Source organism: Taeniopygia guttata, chromosome 4 (assembly GCF_048771995.1).
Source record: "Taeniopygia guttata chromosome 4, bTaeGut7.mat, whole genome shotgun sequence".
NCBI classification, from domain to species: Eukaryota; Metazoa; Chordata; class Aves; order Passeriformes; family Estrildidae; genus Taeniopygia; species Taeniopygia guttata.
This window is the reverse complement of record NC_133028.1, coordinates 5,383,860-5,398,172: the sequence shown is the minus strand read 5'-3', so window position 1 is coordinate 5,398,172 and position 14,313 is coordinate 5,383,860. Positions and strand designations below refer to the sequence as shown.

The 14,313-nt window shown below is 45.7% G+C and overlaps 1 protein-coding gene and 1 long non-coding RNA gene across 4 annotated transcripts in view; both read right to left on the bottom strand.

Annotated features, from left to right (window-relative positions):
• EIF2AK3 (eukaryotic translation initiation factor 2 alpha kinase 3) overlaps positions 1-7,140 on the bottom strand; it is a 42,362-nt gene extending 35,222 nt beyond the window's left edge. Inside the window, exons 1-2 of the mRNA XM_002187294.7 lie at positions 6,740-7,140; positions 39-168 (exon numbers count right to left, since the gene is read on the bottom strand). Of these exons, the coding sequence (XP_002187330.6) occupies positions 39-168; positions 6,740-7,002 (393 nt within the window). The 5' untranslated portion in view covers positions 7,003-7,140. The remainder of the gene's footprint in view (positions 1-38; positions 169-6,739) is intronic.
• A 1,718-nt stretch (positions 7,141-8,858) lies between these two features.
• Positions 8,859-14,251, bottom strand: LOC121469852 (uncharacterized). Of its 3 annotated transcripts, none has more exons than XR_012055491.1 (4): positions 14,140-14,251; positions 13,563-13,689; positions 13,331-13,477; positions 8,859-9,287 (listed from the first exon to the last, which is right to left on the bottom strand). It is a non-coding gene; the product is annotated as an uncharacterized lncRNA (long non-coding RNA). The 3 variants fall into 3 exon arrangements; XR_005980121.2 differs by having other exon boundaries at positions 13,563-13,739; positions 14,140-14,250; XR_012055492.1 differs by having other exon boundaries at positions 13,563-13,685; positions 14,140-14,217.
• Between the last annotated feature and the right edge of the window lie 62 nt (positions 14,252-14,313).

Genomic DNA, 14,313 nt, shown 5'->3' with positions numbered 1-14,313 from the left:
TTTTTAAAGATTTAGTCAGGAAAGAAATTAAGCCTTACCTCTGGTTTGCTGAGGCTGGATGACACAAGAGAACCTGATCCCACATCCAGATCCCACTGTTTTCTCCCACTGTTTTCTGGATCCAGAGCAGCAATTCGTCCATCCAAAGTGCTGATAATTACTAGAGATCTGCAAGATGAAAACATTCACAATCAAAACTACAGCAGGATGGACTTCCCCTATTAGCTGCCTTTTATACTCAGTAAAATCCAATTCAAATCATTAAGTCTCTACATTCTGCAGAAAAGCAATTCAACTGGGTAGGTCTACCCAGACCAACAACAGAGTAGAAGAGCTGAAGTCTCTGGCTGGATGTCATACACTGATTTCCATGTTGTAAGACACTTTCAGAGTTCAGATTCAGGGGAAGGCAGTTGACTTTTTGCTCTTGCATGCAGATGTTACCACTACAATACTGAATGAGATCATCTTTTTGGAGATATTTATATAAACACTATGGAGCCCACTTCTTCCAGTCCCTTCCAAACTGAGCTTTAATGCATCCTTTCAAAACAACCTAAACCCAAAACTATTAACCCAACCAACCAGGATGTAGGAAATATTAAGCTGCAACTAATTTGTCAATGATTTTGGATTAAACATGAAATTTCTGGGATATTTTTGTAAGTCTCTGAATAAAACAAGTCCCTCCAAAGGCACACACAGGGCACGACAAAACCTCCAACACCTGCAGACCACAAAGCAACGAAACTGGGTTTGCAGCTTAGGCTTTAAGCAGCCTGATGTTTGGGGTACAGGGCCATGGCAGGCTGGCTGCTGATTTCTACAGTGCCTGAAGCTCCTCAATTTCAGTAAATCTTGTTTCTTACAGAGCTGTACAATTAGAATAAGCATTTCAGGTTGCGCTAGAGCTCCACTATTAAAACAAACAAACAAACAAACAAAATAAACAACACATCAGAGACAAAGCACTGACAAGGCATTTCTCTGAAGGGCCTTTTTTTTTCCTTGAGGATTGTTTCTCTCTGACCTGAAAAAGCTGAGATTGTGTTGTCAGTTTAGCTTGCAGCAGCTCACAGTCTTCAAAGGCAGAGGGAGTAGAACTTGATCACTTTAAAGGCTGCCTGCACTGAGGGGGGCTGGATCCAGTGACCCAGAAGGACCTTTATAGTCACTGACTTCAATGAGAATAATAAACTGTGCAAATAAAGCGATGGGGAGATTAACCAGTTTCAGGTGAGGGTGAAAGGGCAGGGGGCTTGTAGTGCACACACAGACATGTATATTAATCTTTGTTTTAAACAATAAGGGACAATAAATTATTGTGTAGAACTCTGGCCAAATATATTCACTTGTCCAAAGTTAATGGTGTAGTAACACAGAATTTAGGGAAGAAATGACAGGGGTTATTAGTTTGCTTTAAGGAGGAAAAAACTGAAATCATGATCTAAAAACATGTTTGGGGAGAGTGGCTCATGACATCACCTTTAACAAAGGTAATGTAAAACAGCCATGTTTTACTTGTTAAAGTAACCCACACAATGTATAGGACTTTATAATGTTTATAGCACTACACTACTAATAAAGAGAAAAATAAAGAGATCTTTAACCTGTTCCAAAAATGCCATAGCAGCTCCTACTTCTGAAGGTGGCCAAGCATCACATTCCTCCAAAAGCTAAGTTTAAGAAACTGTTAGAAAAATACCAATTGTGCAAATATTTGCACAGTAGAAGACATAAGTTTTTATAAGCTCATTACAAACACTTTTTCCAACTGCACAGAAATGTAGACTGGGTTAATAATAAACCAGATTGCAGGAGATTGACTATTTTCAAGTACTGTAAACAAGTGCTCACACACTAAAGGCCTTGAACACATATTTAACACAATCTGTTTGTTTTATGGTAAAGCAATTGATCTCAAACCCTCTACCATGCATAAGAAAATATTATTCCAAGTGTGTCTACTTAAATTTTATGTTGATCCTCCTGACAACTAGGTTATAAAAAGAGGTAGAAATGCAGCTAGAATGAAGGGAATTTTGGCAAACATACTACAGAGAAGACAAATCCTAAAATTGCACTGTGAAATGTTTTCTTCCCGTGTACTCCTTTTGTTTTCCTTTATCTAATTCTTCCTCTTTGACTTCTCCCTCAAGTAACAAACGTTTCATGCCTTTGTATCTTTACATTTCTGTATTATCTGTCCCCACCAGATGTAAACCTCAACCCCCCCTAGGAGTTACCTGACTATTTAAGGCTCTCTACCACCACTCAAGGAGGTGTTTTGGAATCTGTACCTGCACCTTGACCTCCAGCCACCCAAATGGTGCTGTAACCACACTTCAGTTTTAAGTTTATCTGATTAGGAAAGAGGAGGGGAGTGTGGGGAACCTTTGTGCCAGCAGCACACACTTGGAGGAACTGAATTAACCAACCACTTCTGCACACTGTAAAAATCCTGGCTTTTCTTAGGTGCAGCGGCACTCAGTGTTTGTCCCCAGCTGTAGAATGGACTTTGTTTCCCCTACGGAGCACACACTTCCATGGGACAGAGGAACACAGTCTTAGGTGTGGCTACCTTTAGAACTGGAACTAGGCGTAAGAAAAACATCCATTTCTCTCTGCTTTTTAAATAATTGATTCATTTTCAACTTAATAGCCACATTTCTGGTTCCAACTTCATCTTGCTCTTCGGTGATACCACATACCAGGGAAAAAGAGCTAAAACTCCTTACTCTTCATAAAATCCTTCATTCCTTACTCTATTTGTCTATGAGTTAAAATCTTAATACCTGTTCTCCTCTTTTCTGATGGACTCCAGTAAGTTAAAACCCCATCACTTGAACTCTAATTGATGAAAGATCTAAAATTTGTGCCCAAGACTTTCACTAGTGTTACACTTTCTCATTGTCAGATTTTCCCTTCCCTTTCTCAGTGAGATTCCAGTGCTTGCAGCTTGGTGTACTGGGAGCATGAAGCAGTGACAAGGTTGCTCAGGTAGTCTAGTCAAGCACTAAATTAGCACATTATGATAAAAGCCATCTAGGCAACTACTTCAAGAAAATATTTCCGATCTTCAAAAAAAAAAAAAAAAAATCAAGCAGGTGCCTTGCTTTCTGTCACCCCACAGTGCTGCTGTGGGCCTACTGCAGTGTATTATGGCAATTCTTACATCAATTTCTCAGCAACATGAAATGAATACAGCCACAGTTCCAGCACAGAGTCCTTTCAGCCACCTGTTTGCCAGCCTTTGCTGGCTCAAGATGTCAGGGCTGCAATTCCTGTAATTCCATCACATTAAACTGAAAAAGCAATATTTTTGAGGCATGTTTGGACTAACTGATTGACAAATTGAAAGCAAAAGGAATTCCTGTCTCAGTTTCTATTTTGGTTAGGCCTGATAAACTTTTAATCTCTGAAAAACACCACCTTTTCGCTGGCTTTAACATCACTTCCTGACTGGGGTAAAGCTGAAAGACTGCCTTGACCAAAGATACCAGCTTCCAGGAACACACAGGTTTTCTGAGAACACTACCAAACCATGTTCCCTCCTGAGAAGGGAAAACACAAAATTTTACCTAGCTTAAGGTCAAAAATCATAACTCTAACACCCAGGAAGTGAGGAGGATAGAGACAAACAGCATCAAGGCTGTGTCAATCCTTGTTGACAGTAAATTGCAGACTATACCAGGGAGTGAATCACATCACAGGGATACAAAATAAAGAAAAAAAAAACCCAACAACTATGACCAATACCACAAAATTATATTTCAATAGTCTCCACAAGCCTAGATTAGAACAAAGAAAGATACAAAAAGAAATTACTCAAAATGAAGCAGTCACTTAAATCCCAGGATCCCTCACCTGAAAATAAACAACAGTAAAATGAAGACCTGCACTTCTCCTTGCCTTGAGCTGCTGGTCCAGAATATATTGTGATGGAGGAGAAGAAAATCCCTTCTGGGCCCTTACAGATGGCCAACAGCAGGACTAAAGCAAGGGGCCAATTCGTGGAGTATGCAGAGATAGCAGTAATCAGAGCAGCTGGCAGAGGACAAGCTAATGTTGTGCAGTGAGATTATATTTGCACTTTGTCACTATGAAAGCACATCTGGACACATTTCTCTGACCCCAGCCATCTGAAGACAGCCTCTATGGCTGAATGAAAATGTTTTCTTACCAGTTCTTGTAAGTTCCTATCCTCTTTCGCTCACAGACAGGAACTTGTTATTCCAGGGCAGTGATAATGTTCCCCCCCTTTATGTTCTGCAAAATATCCACTGTAAACTTCCACATAAGTTGACAAAAGGCCAGTCCTGGGCCTTGAAACCTTTGTTAGTACCTCACAATGAACACAGCCCACTTTGGGAGATCAAGAGGCCTGAGCACAGTGCTGCTGTACCTTAAAGAAGTGAAAGTATGATTTACCCACAAACGAAGGGGCTAAAGTAGCAAAGAGAGCTGTAAACAAGACAGAGGAGGAACACCTCTTTAGTTCACCTACACCCTTTCACTGCACCAAACTTTGCATTTATTCAAATAAGTTGTTTCTGTTAGAAAAACAATGCAGAACTAATTGTCATCTTGGTACATTTACCACTGTTCGTGTTTCAGTTTAAAAGAAACATCAAACCCTTAACCCTTAGAAGTCCATTGGGACATTGCAAATGTGGCTGTTTGTTAAAGTTGAACTCTAAGCAGCATTCCAACAGCAAACCCTGCATGTCTGTATGTAAAGAGCACAGTAGATCACCAATACTCCTATTTTCTTTTAGAAAAAGAAATCTTCAAACCAAGATTATTATATTAAGTTGCTTACAGCAAAGATAGGTCGAGTTTTGGTTTTGTTCCTTTTTTTTTCCAGATTATATTGACCTCTATATTGCCTGTGTGTTGCTGAAGAACAATTAGCTGAGATGAGTGGAAATCTCAGAAACACAGATCAAAAAAATAAATGCATGCAAACACTATGGCCAGGCAGCCATTCTATTTTTATTTGATGACAGCAAATCTGTTCCTACATGTTAATCAATTACAGAGCAGCTACATTTAATCTCAGCCTTAATTTACTACATTGAACATCTTTAGTGTATTCCACTTAGCTGTAGAAGGCAAACAGAAAATATATTTTTAAAAATTTCCTAGACTAAATAAACAAGGGTCTTATCAAAAACTGAATACAGTAGAACTGCAATAAACCAGGTGGTATTTTGATCACCTGAAACACATAAGAACGATCTTGTTGCTAACTGGTGAGACTGTCCCCTAAGAAAACAGGGTGCCAAGTTATCAGCAGGTTTCTTGTTTTAAGTGAATGCTTGGGCATACTAAGAACAAGATTTCAGCTATTCATTTTCATGTTTTCAAATACAGCAGGCATTTAGTCATGCTGTTCTTGCTTTGAACTCTGTCTGTGGCTTATCATCTCTTCGTTATCAGCCAATTCAGAAACAGACTGGAATCAGCTCAGTAACATTTCTGCACTTGAGTCATTCATCTAAGTCTTCCTTTTGCCGGAGCTTCCTGCCACACGCAGTTATTAAAAATTTTATTCCCCCTTCTTATATTCTGAAACTTGTTCATCAATTTGCCTAGCATGTTTGGCTTCCCCTCAGGCACACCCCAGTGTCTGCGCTGAGCAGACAGTTAAGTACTCGGGGAAAACTGCATTCTCTTTAAAACAAAACGATGACAGAAAAGGACAGCGTGCTCTGAACAACTGTGAGCTGCGGGTGTTGGGAAGAGTTTAGACTCCAGATGCTTTAGGGTCTCCTTCCCGCAGGCACAGAACTGCCACCTGCGACCAAGGCAAGGAAGGGATCGAGACGTGGTATTAGCAGGGTAAGCAGACGGGACAGATGTCACATAGCGCGACATCCGTCAGCTTGTTTGTCTAAGAACTAAGACACCCTTTCTCCTTCTAACAGCGGCGTGAAGAACAAGCACCTCAGCGCTGGCGAGGTCCCGAAGTTCCTTTTCCTCACTGTCACTGCCTCTCCCTCGGCCCAGCCTGTCCCTGTAGCGCCACTCCAACCCCATCGCGGGGCTCACCTCTTCTCCCTGCACCTCTCCTCCGGCCTTGGGACACTTCCCAAGAGTCCTGTCCCACGCACCAGCCTGCGACACTCTTATTTCACCGCTTTCCCAAGCACTATTCACCTACGATAACCCTACAGCGCAACTCCCCCTCCTCCCCTCTCCAACACTCCCGACCCATCCCAGCGCTATCCCCGTCCGAGGCCACTCCGGCACGGTCCCTTCCCCACACACGACCCCCGGGATGCTGCAGCCCTTTTCCCACGCACTGCCCCCTCCCCAACACCCCTAGCTGCCGATTCCCAGCCTGGACACAATCGTGTTCTCCCGCAGCACCCCGGACACGGCTCCCTTCTCCCCTGAGGGCGGACCCCCGCCCAGCACCCCCACACCGAGCCGAGCCCCCTCCCCAGCACGTCCCGCTGAGACCACGGAGCCCCAGCCCGGTCCCAGACACCGACTGCCATCCCAGTCCCTGACATCCCCTCATCAGACCCAGGCACTGATTCCCGACACTCCTCAGCCCCCTCACGCACTGACCCCACCTCAGCCGCCCCGCACCGACCCCCCTCAGGTACCCCAGCCCCCACAGCCATCCCAGTCCCCGACACTCTCCCCAGCCAGCCCCAGGCACGACCCTCACCGCAGACGCCGACCCCGCACTCTCCCTTCAGCCCCGTCACCGCCCTCCCCCGCTCACCTGCTGCCGGGCCGGGCCTCTCCGCTGCCCTCAGCGTCCGGCTCTCCGGGCGCTGCAGGGGCCACGCCGCCCTCATCATCCTCCACCGTCACGTCCGCGGAACCAGCGGGCAGAGCGGCGGGAGCGGCAGCCGCCCCCAGCCCGAACGCGGCCTCCACAGCCGCGGCATCGCTCGGCGGCGGCTCCGGGCCGCCCGCCGCTACCCCGAGCAGCACCAACAACGCGAAGGCGGCCAGAGCGCTGCGGCCCCGCGGCCCCCGCATGGAGGGGCCCGGCTCGCCCGCCGCCGCCACCCGTTAGGACATGAACGCCGCTCTCGCTGCCGCCGCCGTCGCCGCCACAGAATGGGCGCCCGCCGCGCGCGCAGCCCTGCCCGCCGCGCCACGCCCGCCCCGCCACGTACCGGCACCCCGCGCGCACCCGCCCCTGCCAAGCGGACGCGCACCCCATTGGTCGGCCGCCACGCCGCTCAACCCGCCGCTTCCTCGCGATTGGCGCGCCCGGCGGCGGGGGGCGGGGAGAAGCTGGGTGTTTGTCAACAGAGCCCGCCGGGCCAATCGGAGCCACGCCGCTCTCTCCCCCTCCTCTACCGCCGCGCCGGCCAATCGCCGAGCGCATGATTCACCGGCCCGCTCGCCGATTGGCTGCCGGCTGGCGCGCGGGCGGCGCGGCCCCGCCCCTTCCTCGGCCGGGCTGGAGACGTGGCTGTTCCTCGGCGCCGGCAGGGCGGGGCCAGCGGCGCGCACCACCCGGCGCGGGGGGGGAGGGGGGGGGGAGGAGCACAGAGTGGCTCCCCCCGGGCCGGAGCGGAATGGAGGCGTCGGGCGGGAAGCGCGCTGTGAGGGAGCGAGCTGAGGGCAGGGCATTTAGAGACTTTGGAAGAGCTAAGATTTTAGTTAGAAATAAGCCTTACTAGAGTTAATTAAAATAATAATAATAAATGAGTAGGCCTTGATAAAGTTAGGAGTTAGTAGTTAACTAATAATTGATTGCTTGTCAGCACAATGTTTAGTTAGCTGGGTTTATAATGAAGAATATAGAAACTGATAAATAGCTTTTAGGAACATAAGACAATTGTGGGCTTCCTCTGTTCCAAAACCAATTGAAGATAAGGAATGGGAGTTCTACCAAGAGTTCATTTGTCATACTTGCATTGAAAAGATAGAAAGGTCAGAACGAAGAAGACTTCATTTACTTCCTCATTTTGGGACCCCTCCCCATAAAAGGGACCACCGACCCATTTCAAGGGACAAACTACGCATGCTTAATAGCTTTTGGAGTGATTAGCATACGAAGCGGGGAATGGGATGTACTAAAATTATGAATATGTATTTGTATTTTGTGTATTCAATACTTGTATGGATAAAAAGACTCTGTAATCACCTGGAAGGTGTGGTGTGTATTTGGGAGCTGTCCCACACACAATAAACACACACTTTCTAACTTTAAACTGTTCAAGAGTTTTTGTCCGTCACAGTTGGATATCGATACTAGATCAATATCCATATTTTTTTAATAAATCACCACCTTTCTGCGGCTTTCTGTGCGCCTCCACCCCAGCACTTATGCCCGGTGTCTTTGCAACCCCAGAAAGCCCCTGTGGTACCTTAAACTCCTGTTCCCTCCATGTGTTCACAGATCTGTCCAGGAAAATTGTGACTGCCCCATCCTGGAAGTGTTCCAGGCCAGGCTGGATGGGGCTCAGAGGAACCTGCTCTAGTGGAAGGTGTCCCTGCCCATGGCAGGGGGTGGAATGAGATGATCTTGGAGATCCCTTCCAGCCTGACTCATCCTGTGAGTCTCTCTTTATTATATACTTGATATAAATGATACATATGATACGTAATTGCTGCCTTCAGAGTTAGTTTTTCCCCAGTTTTTTCCTTACCCAGTTTACCATATTTTGAATTCCTCTGTCATCCTGATGGTACCACCCAACTGATGAGGATGTCATCTGCAAACTGGATTAGGGCTGATTTTGTATTTATTTCCAAATGACTAATGAAAATATTGATTACATATGTGTGTAGCACATATGATCCTGGAGGGTCCTATTAGAAGCACCTTATTCAACAGTGATTTATAACCACTTATAAAAAAATAATTTCTGTGACCAGTGTTTAATGTATTCTTCACTGATGCTTTATTACCCTGTTTAATTAAAATATTGTGCAGTTCTAAGTAAAAGTGCTTATAAAAGTTTATTACAGCTTTCCTTCCTTTTGGAGGAAATTGAATTATTTGTTGTCTTTTTAGAAGCATGAAATGAGATTTCTATTAGACCTCTGACTTGCATTACTAATTCTTTAATGAGTGACATAACACCCTTTTTTGGTATTTATCCAGGACATTATCCATAGATCTGGTGTTATCAAATCCACATTTCCTCCATTTCATGCAGCCTCCTTTCCTGAAGACAGGCACCAACCTGGCACTTTTTGAGCCTCCTAGAATTGCCCTGGTCAATCAAGGTTCACTAACGAGGAACACCAACACACAAGGGGTCTCTGCATTCAGCTGTTTCCAACCTCCTGGGCCGCAGTTATCCCTGGAAGAAAAGAGCTCCACTGGTCACTAATGCACTGAAATGAATCACATCACTGTCAAGTGACCCCCACACATGTATGTATCTTCCTGCTTCTTTACAAACACAGATCATAAATGTTCAGTGAGCCCTTCAGCATTGTTATTGACATTTTAATCATGGCCATCTAGTAATGGGCCTGTACCATTCACTTCTGGGGTTTTCAGGGATTTAGCCTTGCCAGCTATGGATTTCCTTTCATGTGCTTCACTTCAAATAACTACTCTGCTTCTCACAGCTTCTCATTTGTACCAACACTTTCTTATTTCCTGCTTTCTCCGTTTTGGCTATTTCTTTTTTTTATTTTACTCACACTCTCCAGTCCATTAATAAAACAAGACCTGTCAATGTTTTTTCTCCCTTGAAGTTGTGGCTCTTTGATTGCCCAATGAATTCTTTAAAAAGTGCTCATAATTGTCATTTTTAGACTTACACCTAAATTTTTTCTTCCTACTTGCACTCTTATTTTCTGATGATTTGGAATTACAGCTCTTTTAGAGCACCAGGTGTATGCAAACCCAGGTCACAAACACTGCTCCCCAGCCAACCACTGAATTGCAATCGAGGGATTTTTGTTTGGGTTTTTTTTACTTCATTATAACAAAGTCTAAAAGAATTTACCTTGTGCCACATGCCAAATGGCACATGTCATTTTTAGTAACTTAAATGACATTTTATTACTGTACCCATATGGTCTTGTGCTACTATTTTCTTTATTTAGATAACTCCTCTCTCTCGAGTGTCTATCCTTTCATATGTTCATAAAGAGTAATCAAATTCCTTGTTTCTCTAGGCAAACCAAGCCAAAGGCTTTTATTCTTCCCTTACACATTTGGCTCTCTGCTCTAACTTGCCCTCCCCTGCTGCACCTGTCTCCATTTAAATTCATTTTTTCTTGCATGGTGATGTTTTGAACACTCACATTGAAGGGTAATTTTAAAATTTTTAAATTTTAAACTCCATTATATTCCTAGGCAATGAAGAAAAGCTGATTCCTTGCCATGCTTTTTTGCAGCAACATATCTCTTGTCCCACAGTTATTTGAGGGGCTCAGAGACATAACCACAGGCCCCAGAAAGGTCCAGAATATCGGGATATGTCACGACTAGACTTGCACTTCTACCTTTGTGCTGGGTTTATCACGCTTCAGGCAGAACAACCACCACCTCCTGCAAGCGTCCCTCTCGCACCCATGAGCATGACCTCATTTTCTCCTGTCCCCTCCCAAGATCAGCAGCCTTCCAATCGCAGCCTTTTATTTTGGGGAGGATCTGGCACTTCTCAGAGTGCACGTTTCCCTCAAGACTCCTCCTAGATTCTGTGGCACCGAGGAATAATGAATAATAATCAGAATGCAAAAGCTCTTATTTTTCTTGTTTTGGAAACATATCTCCAAGGGATGGACAATGTTATTCTCGAATCCTTATGACAAACATGGCAATGCAGCCCTATAATTTTCTCTCTGTATTAAAAATTTGTGCCAACAAAACCAAACTTCCTGCTTTTTGCAAAGCATGACTCACATCCTCCATTCTGTTTTGACTGACTGACATAAGAGATCTATTTCAGTCATATGACAATAACTTTGAATCTGACTAGCCACTTATGTGGAAATCAAAGCCTGTTCTTGCAGGATGGATGGATGGATGTTAACAGGAATGGTGTTTTACATAACTCCACTGAAGATCTGCCTGCTTTTCCCGAATAACTTGCTCCTGGAAGAGCGAGGTGCAGCAGTGAAAGCCCAGCGTGCCACCTCGTGGCTGCCCTGTGCCCAGGGCTGCTCTTAGCACCTCCCAATTCCAGGAGAATCCAGACCTTCCAGAAGCTGCCTATGTTGTAATTAGCATACTGGCACCCCTGCTGATGCCTTCTCACAAGCAGAATAAAACCGAGTAATTCTTCACCTGACAGATCAAACCAGAGACAAGCAGGGAGGCAGGTGTTATTCTGAGGAAATGTCACTGAACTGGAGTTTGCAGGATAAAAAAATTAGGTCACAGGAATGTAAATTGCAGGGATGTGACAAGCTTGGAGTGCTGCTGCCAACCAGAAAGAGAGTTTGGGAAATTCTCCATCTTCCACTTGGTTTCACCACTGTGTTGGTGAAGTTTTACTTTCATGGGTCTTGGATTTCAGCTGTTTCATGCCTAATCAATGAGAGAGGAGTAGTTAATTGGATCAACACATCTGCCACCCAGAGGGGCTGTGCCTTCACCAGGATTTCACTTGGGTTAGAATGCACTTTTCCAGCTGGTTTAGGCTGGGTTAAGCCTGCCATGGAAGATGGTCCCACAGCCATCCCTCTACAACTCATAGATCTTACTGCCTTCCTCAGGAAAGGTCAAGGAAAACTGACCTTGATTGTTTTGGTTGCTTTACCTTTCAGAAAGAGCAGTTCTCTACCAACACATGGAAGTAGCAGGAAAAGTTGGCAAGCGATGGACCATAAGGTGGGAATGCTCTTTTTTTTTTTTTTTTTTTTTTTCTATCTTAGACCAGAGCAGCTTAAGCCAGTTACAAAACTCCCTTTCAGAGAGATATATTAAGTTTGGCTGACCCACTTCTTCTTGCCACCTCACTCACCTGGCAAGAAGAAACTGCTTTTTCTTGCCAGCATGGCAAGGTGAATCAGCACAGGGTCATGGGAATGCCAGCACCAGCATAAACAGCACCCAGGCTGCGTGAGGATGGTGACTGAAGGCAGCGAAGAACAGGCTCTTGCCTTTTTGTCAACAGCAAGTTGTTATCTCAGCTACCATGTAATTTTCCTACCATGTAATTTCAGCCTCGGATGGAGAATTCAGCACCCGGAGTCACGCAGTCGCCCTGACGGCCTGAAAGGGCCGAGCTGCTCCTTCCTCAGCGGGGTTTTTGTTGGGGTTGACACCTCGCAGTTGCTGCTTGACAGGCAGAATGTCTGTTCAAAGCAGGTTCAAACACCTCCTTGCACTGAAGCACAGAGGGTGAGAGTTGGCTCCTGGAGAAGCTTTGACATGGACAAAACCAGGCTTGTACAGAAGGACTTTGAGCTGTTTGCAAACAGAACTGGTTGTTGCTGAAATTCACAGAAGATCCATTTCTAAAATGCTCACTACCAATTTTTTGTGCACAGGCAAGGCTCAGCACAGCATAAATGAAAGATTTTCTGCTTTTACTGGAGCTGTAACGTGCCAACAGATTCAGATAATTTGCTAACAGAATGGTCATTATCTAGAAGTGGAAGTGTTTGTGCTTCCCCAGGCACTGCAAGATGTGTTTCAAGCCAAAGCTCTCAGCTGTTGCTGTGAGGGTACAACAGGTTTATCACCCCACACTTCTGCACTAATACTCCCCTCAACAGTGGGATGTGAGAGAAGCCCAGGCTGGGCTTCCCGAGTCAACATAAAACCCTGGTGACTGTTCTTCAGTTCAGGCACATACTTAGGATCCTGAACAGAATAATCATAGAATCATGGAATGGCCTGGGTTGGAAAAGACCTTAAAGACCATCTTGTTTCAGCCCCTGCTGTGGGCAGAGACACCTTTCACTAGACTAAGTTGCCCAGAGCTCCTTCCAACCTAGCTTTAAACAACTGAGGCAGCCATAGCTTCTCTGGGCAACCTGTTCCAGTGCTTCACCATCCTCACAGTAAATTTTTCCCCCTAATATTTAATCTAAACCTACTCTCAGTTTAAAGCCATTCCCCCTTGTCCTGTCACTACATACTCTTGTAATGCCTCCCAAAGCAAAGCTCCTTCAGTTTTACCCTTCTTGCACCATGGAAGAGGGCAGTGTTTGGGTCTGATTCCCTCGGAATATATATCCCACTAGATGTGTGTATTTAGACTTTAAAATGAGTAACTTGCAGGAAAAATCGTTGCCAACTGGCAGAAAACACTGAAGCGCTGCATAGAACCACGTGCTGCTCTTAACAGCGAGTCACCTGCTCTGTACAGAAAGGTAAGGCCTCACCGAGATGAGATAAGCCCGGGCAATGATAATAGAGTCTTTGTTGAAATCTCACCCCATTGTTCAAGGACTGACGTGCCGGCCCAGGGAGAACAAAAGGAAATGTTTCTAGTCCTTGAAAATCGCAGCAGAATCAGAGGTTGGCAGCAAAAGCAAGCCAGTCATACACAGAATCAAAAAAGAGAAGTCAGTGGCAGCTTTTCTGTTGAGCAAATAAAAAGATTATAAAAAGATTATTCTCAACGAATTGTGGACTGGCCTTGGAGTGAGTAGTAAGGGGTAAATACCTGCAATTCTCATCCACCTTTGTGGGATTGCAGCTGGAGAGAAAGTGAGGTGCCTGTGAATGGTCCTAATGTGGCTCACAGGAGTGAAAACGCCTCTGTAGAGGGACTTCAAGGTTGCTCTGCCTGTCTGTTTCAGAAACAACTTCATCAGAGGTCAACCCAGGGTAGGGGGAAAAGCTATGACAAATAAAAAGAGGCTCTGTGTGCTTCAGGAGAGCAGATCTCCCTGGGGTTTTGTCCTGACCCTCCTGCAGGGTGGGGTAAGGACTAAGTGCTGGTTTATACCATTGTGTCCAGAGGAGCTCTGGCATTTTTCATCTCCCTGTTGCTACTTTCGAGAGAGATCGTGCTAAAATTTGAGTGAAAGTCCAAGAAAGGCTCTTCCTCAAAACCTGTGGAGCCCGGCCAGAGTTCCAGTAACTCCCTGAGCTCAGTGCCTTGCCTGGCCTCCTGAAGGGGCTCTCCCCGCCATCCTCCCTCCTCCCCCAGCACTTCCCGCTGGGACACCTCTACTCCTGAACCTTTCCAGCCTCGGCAAACCCGGTCTCTCGGTACTTAGCATTTACTCGGTACTTACACATCGATGCAACAAGTTGCTCCGGGGATGTCGGGCATTGTGGGAGCTGTAGTTCGCCGCACGCAGCACTACAAGTCCCAGCCTCCCGGCGGAGGAGAAAGAGGAGGAGGAGGCGGAGGCGGAGGAGGAGAGGAGCCGGCACGGCCCAGGCCTGCAGCCCGTGAGGAAGAGCCC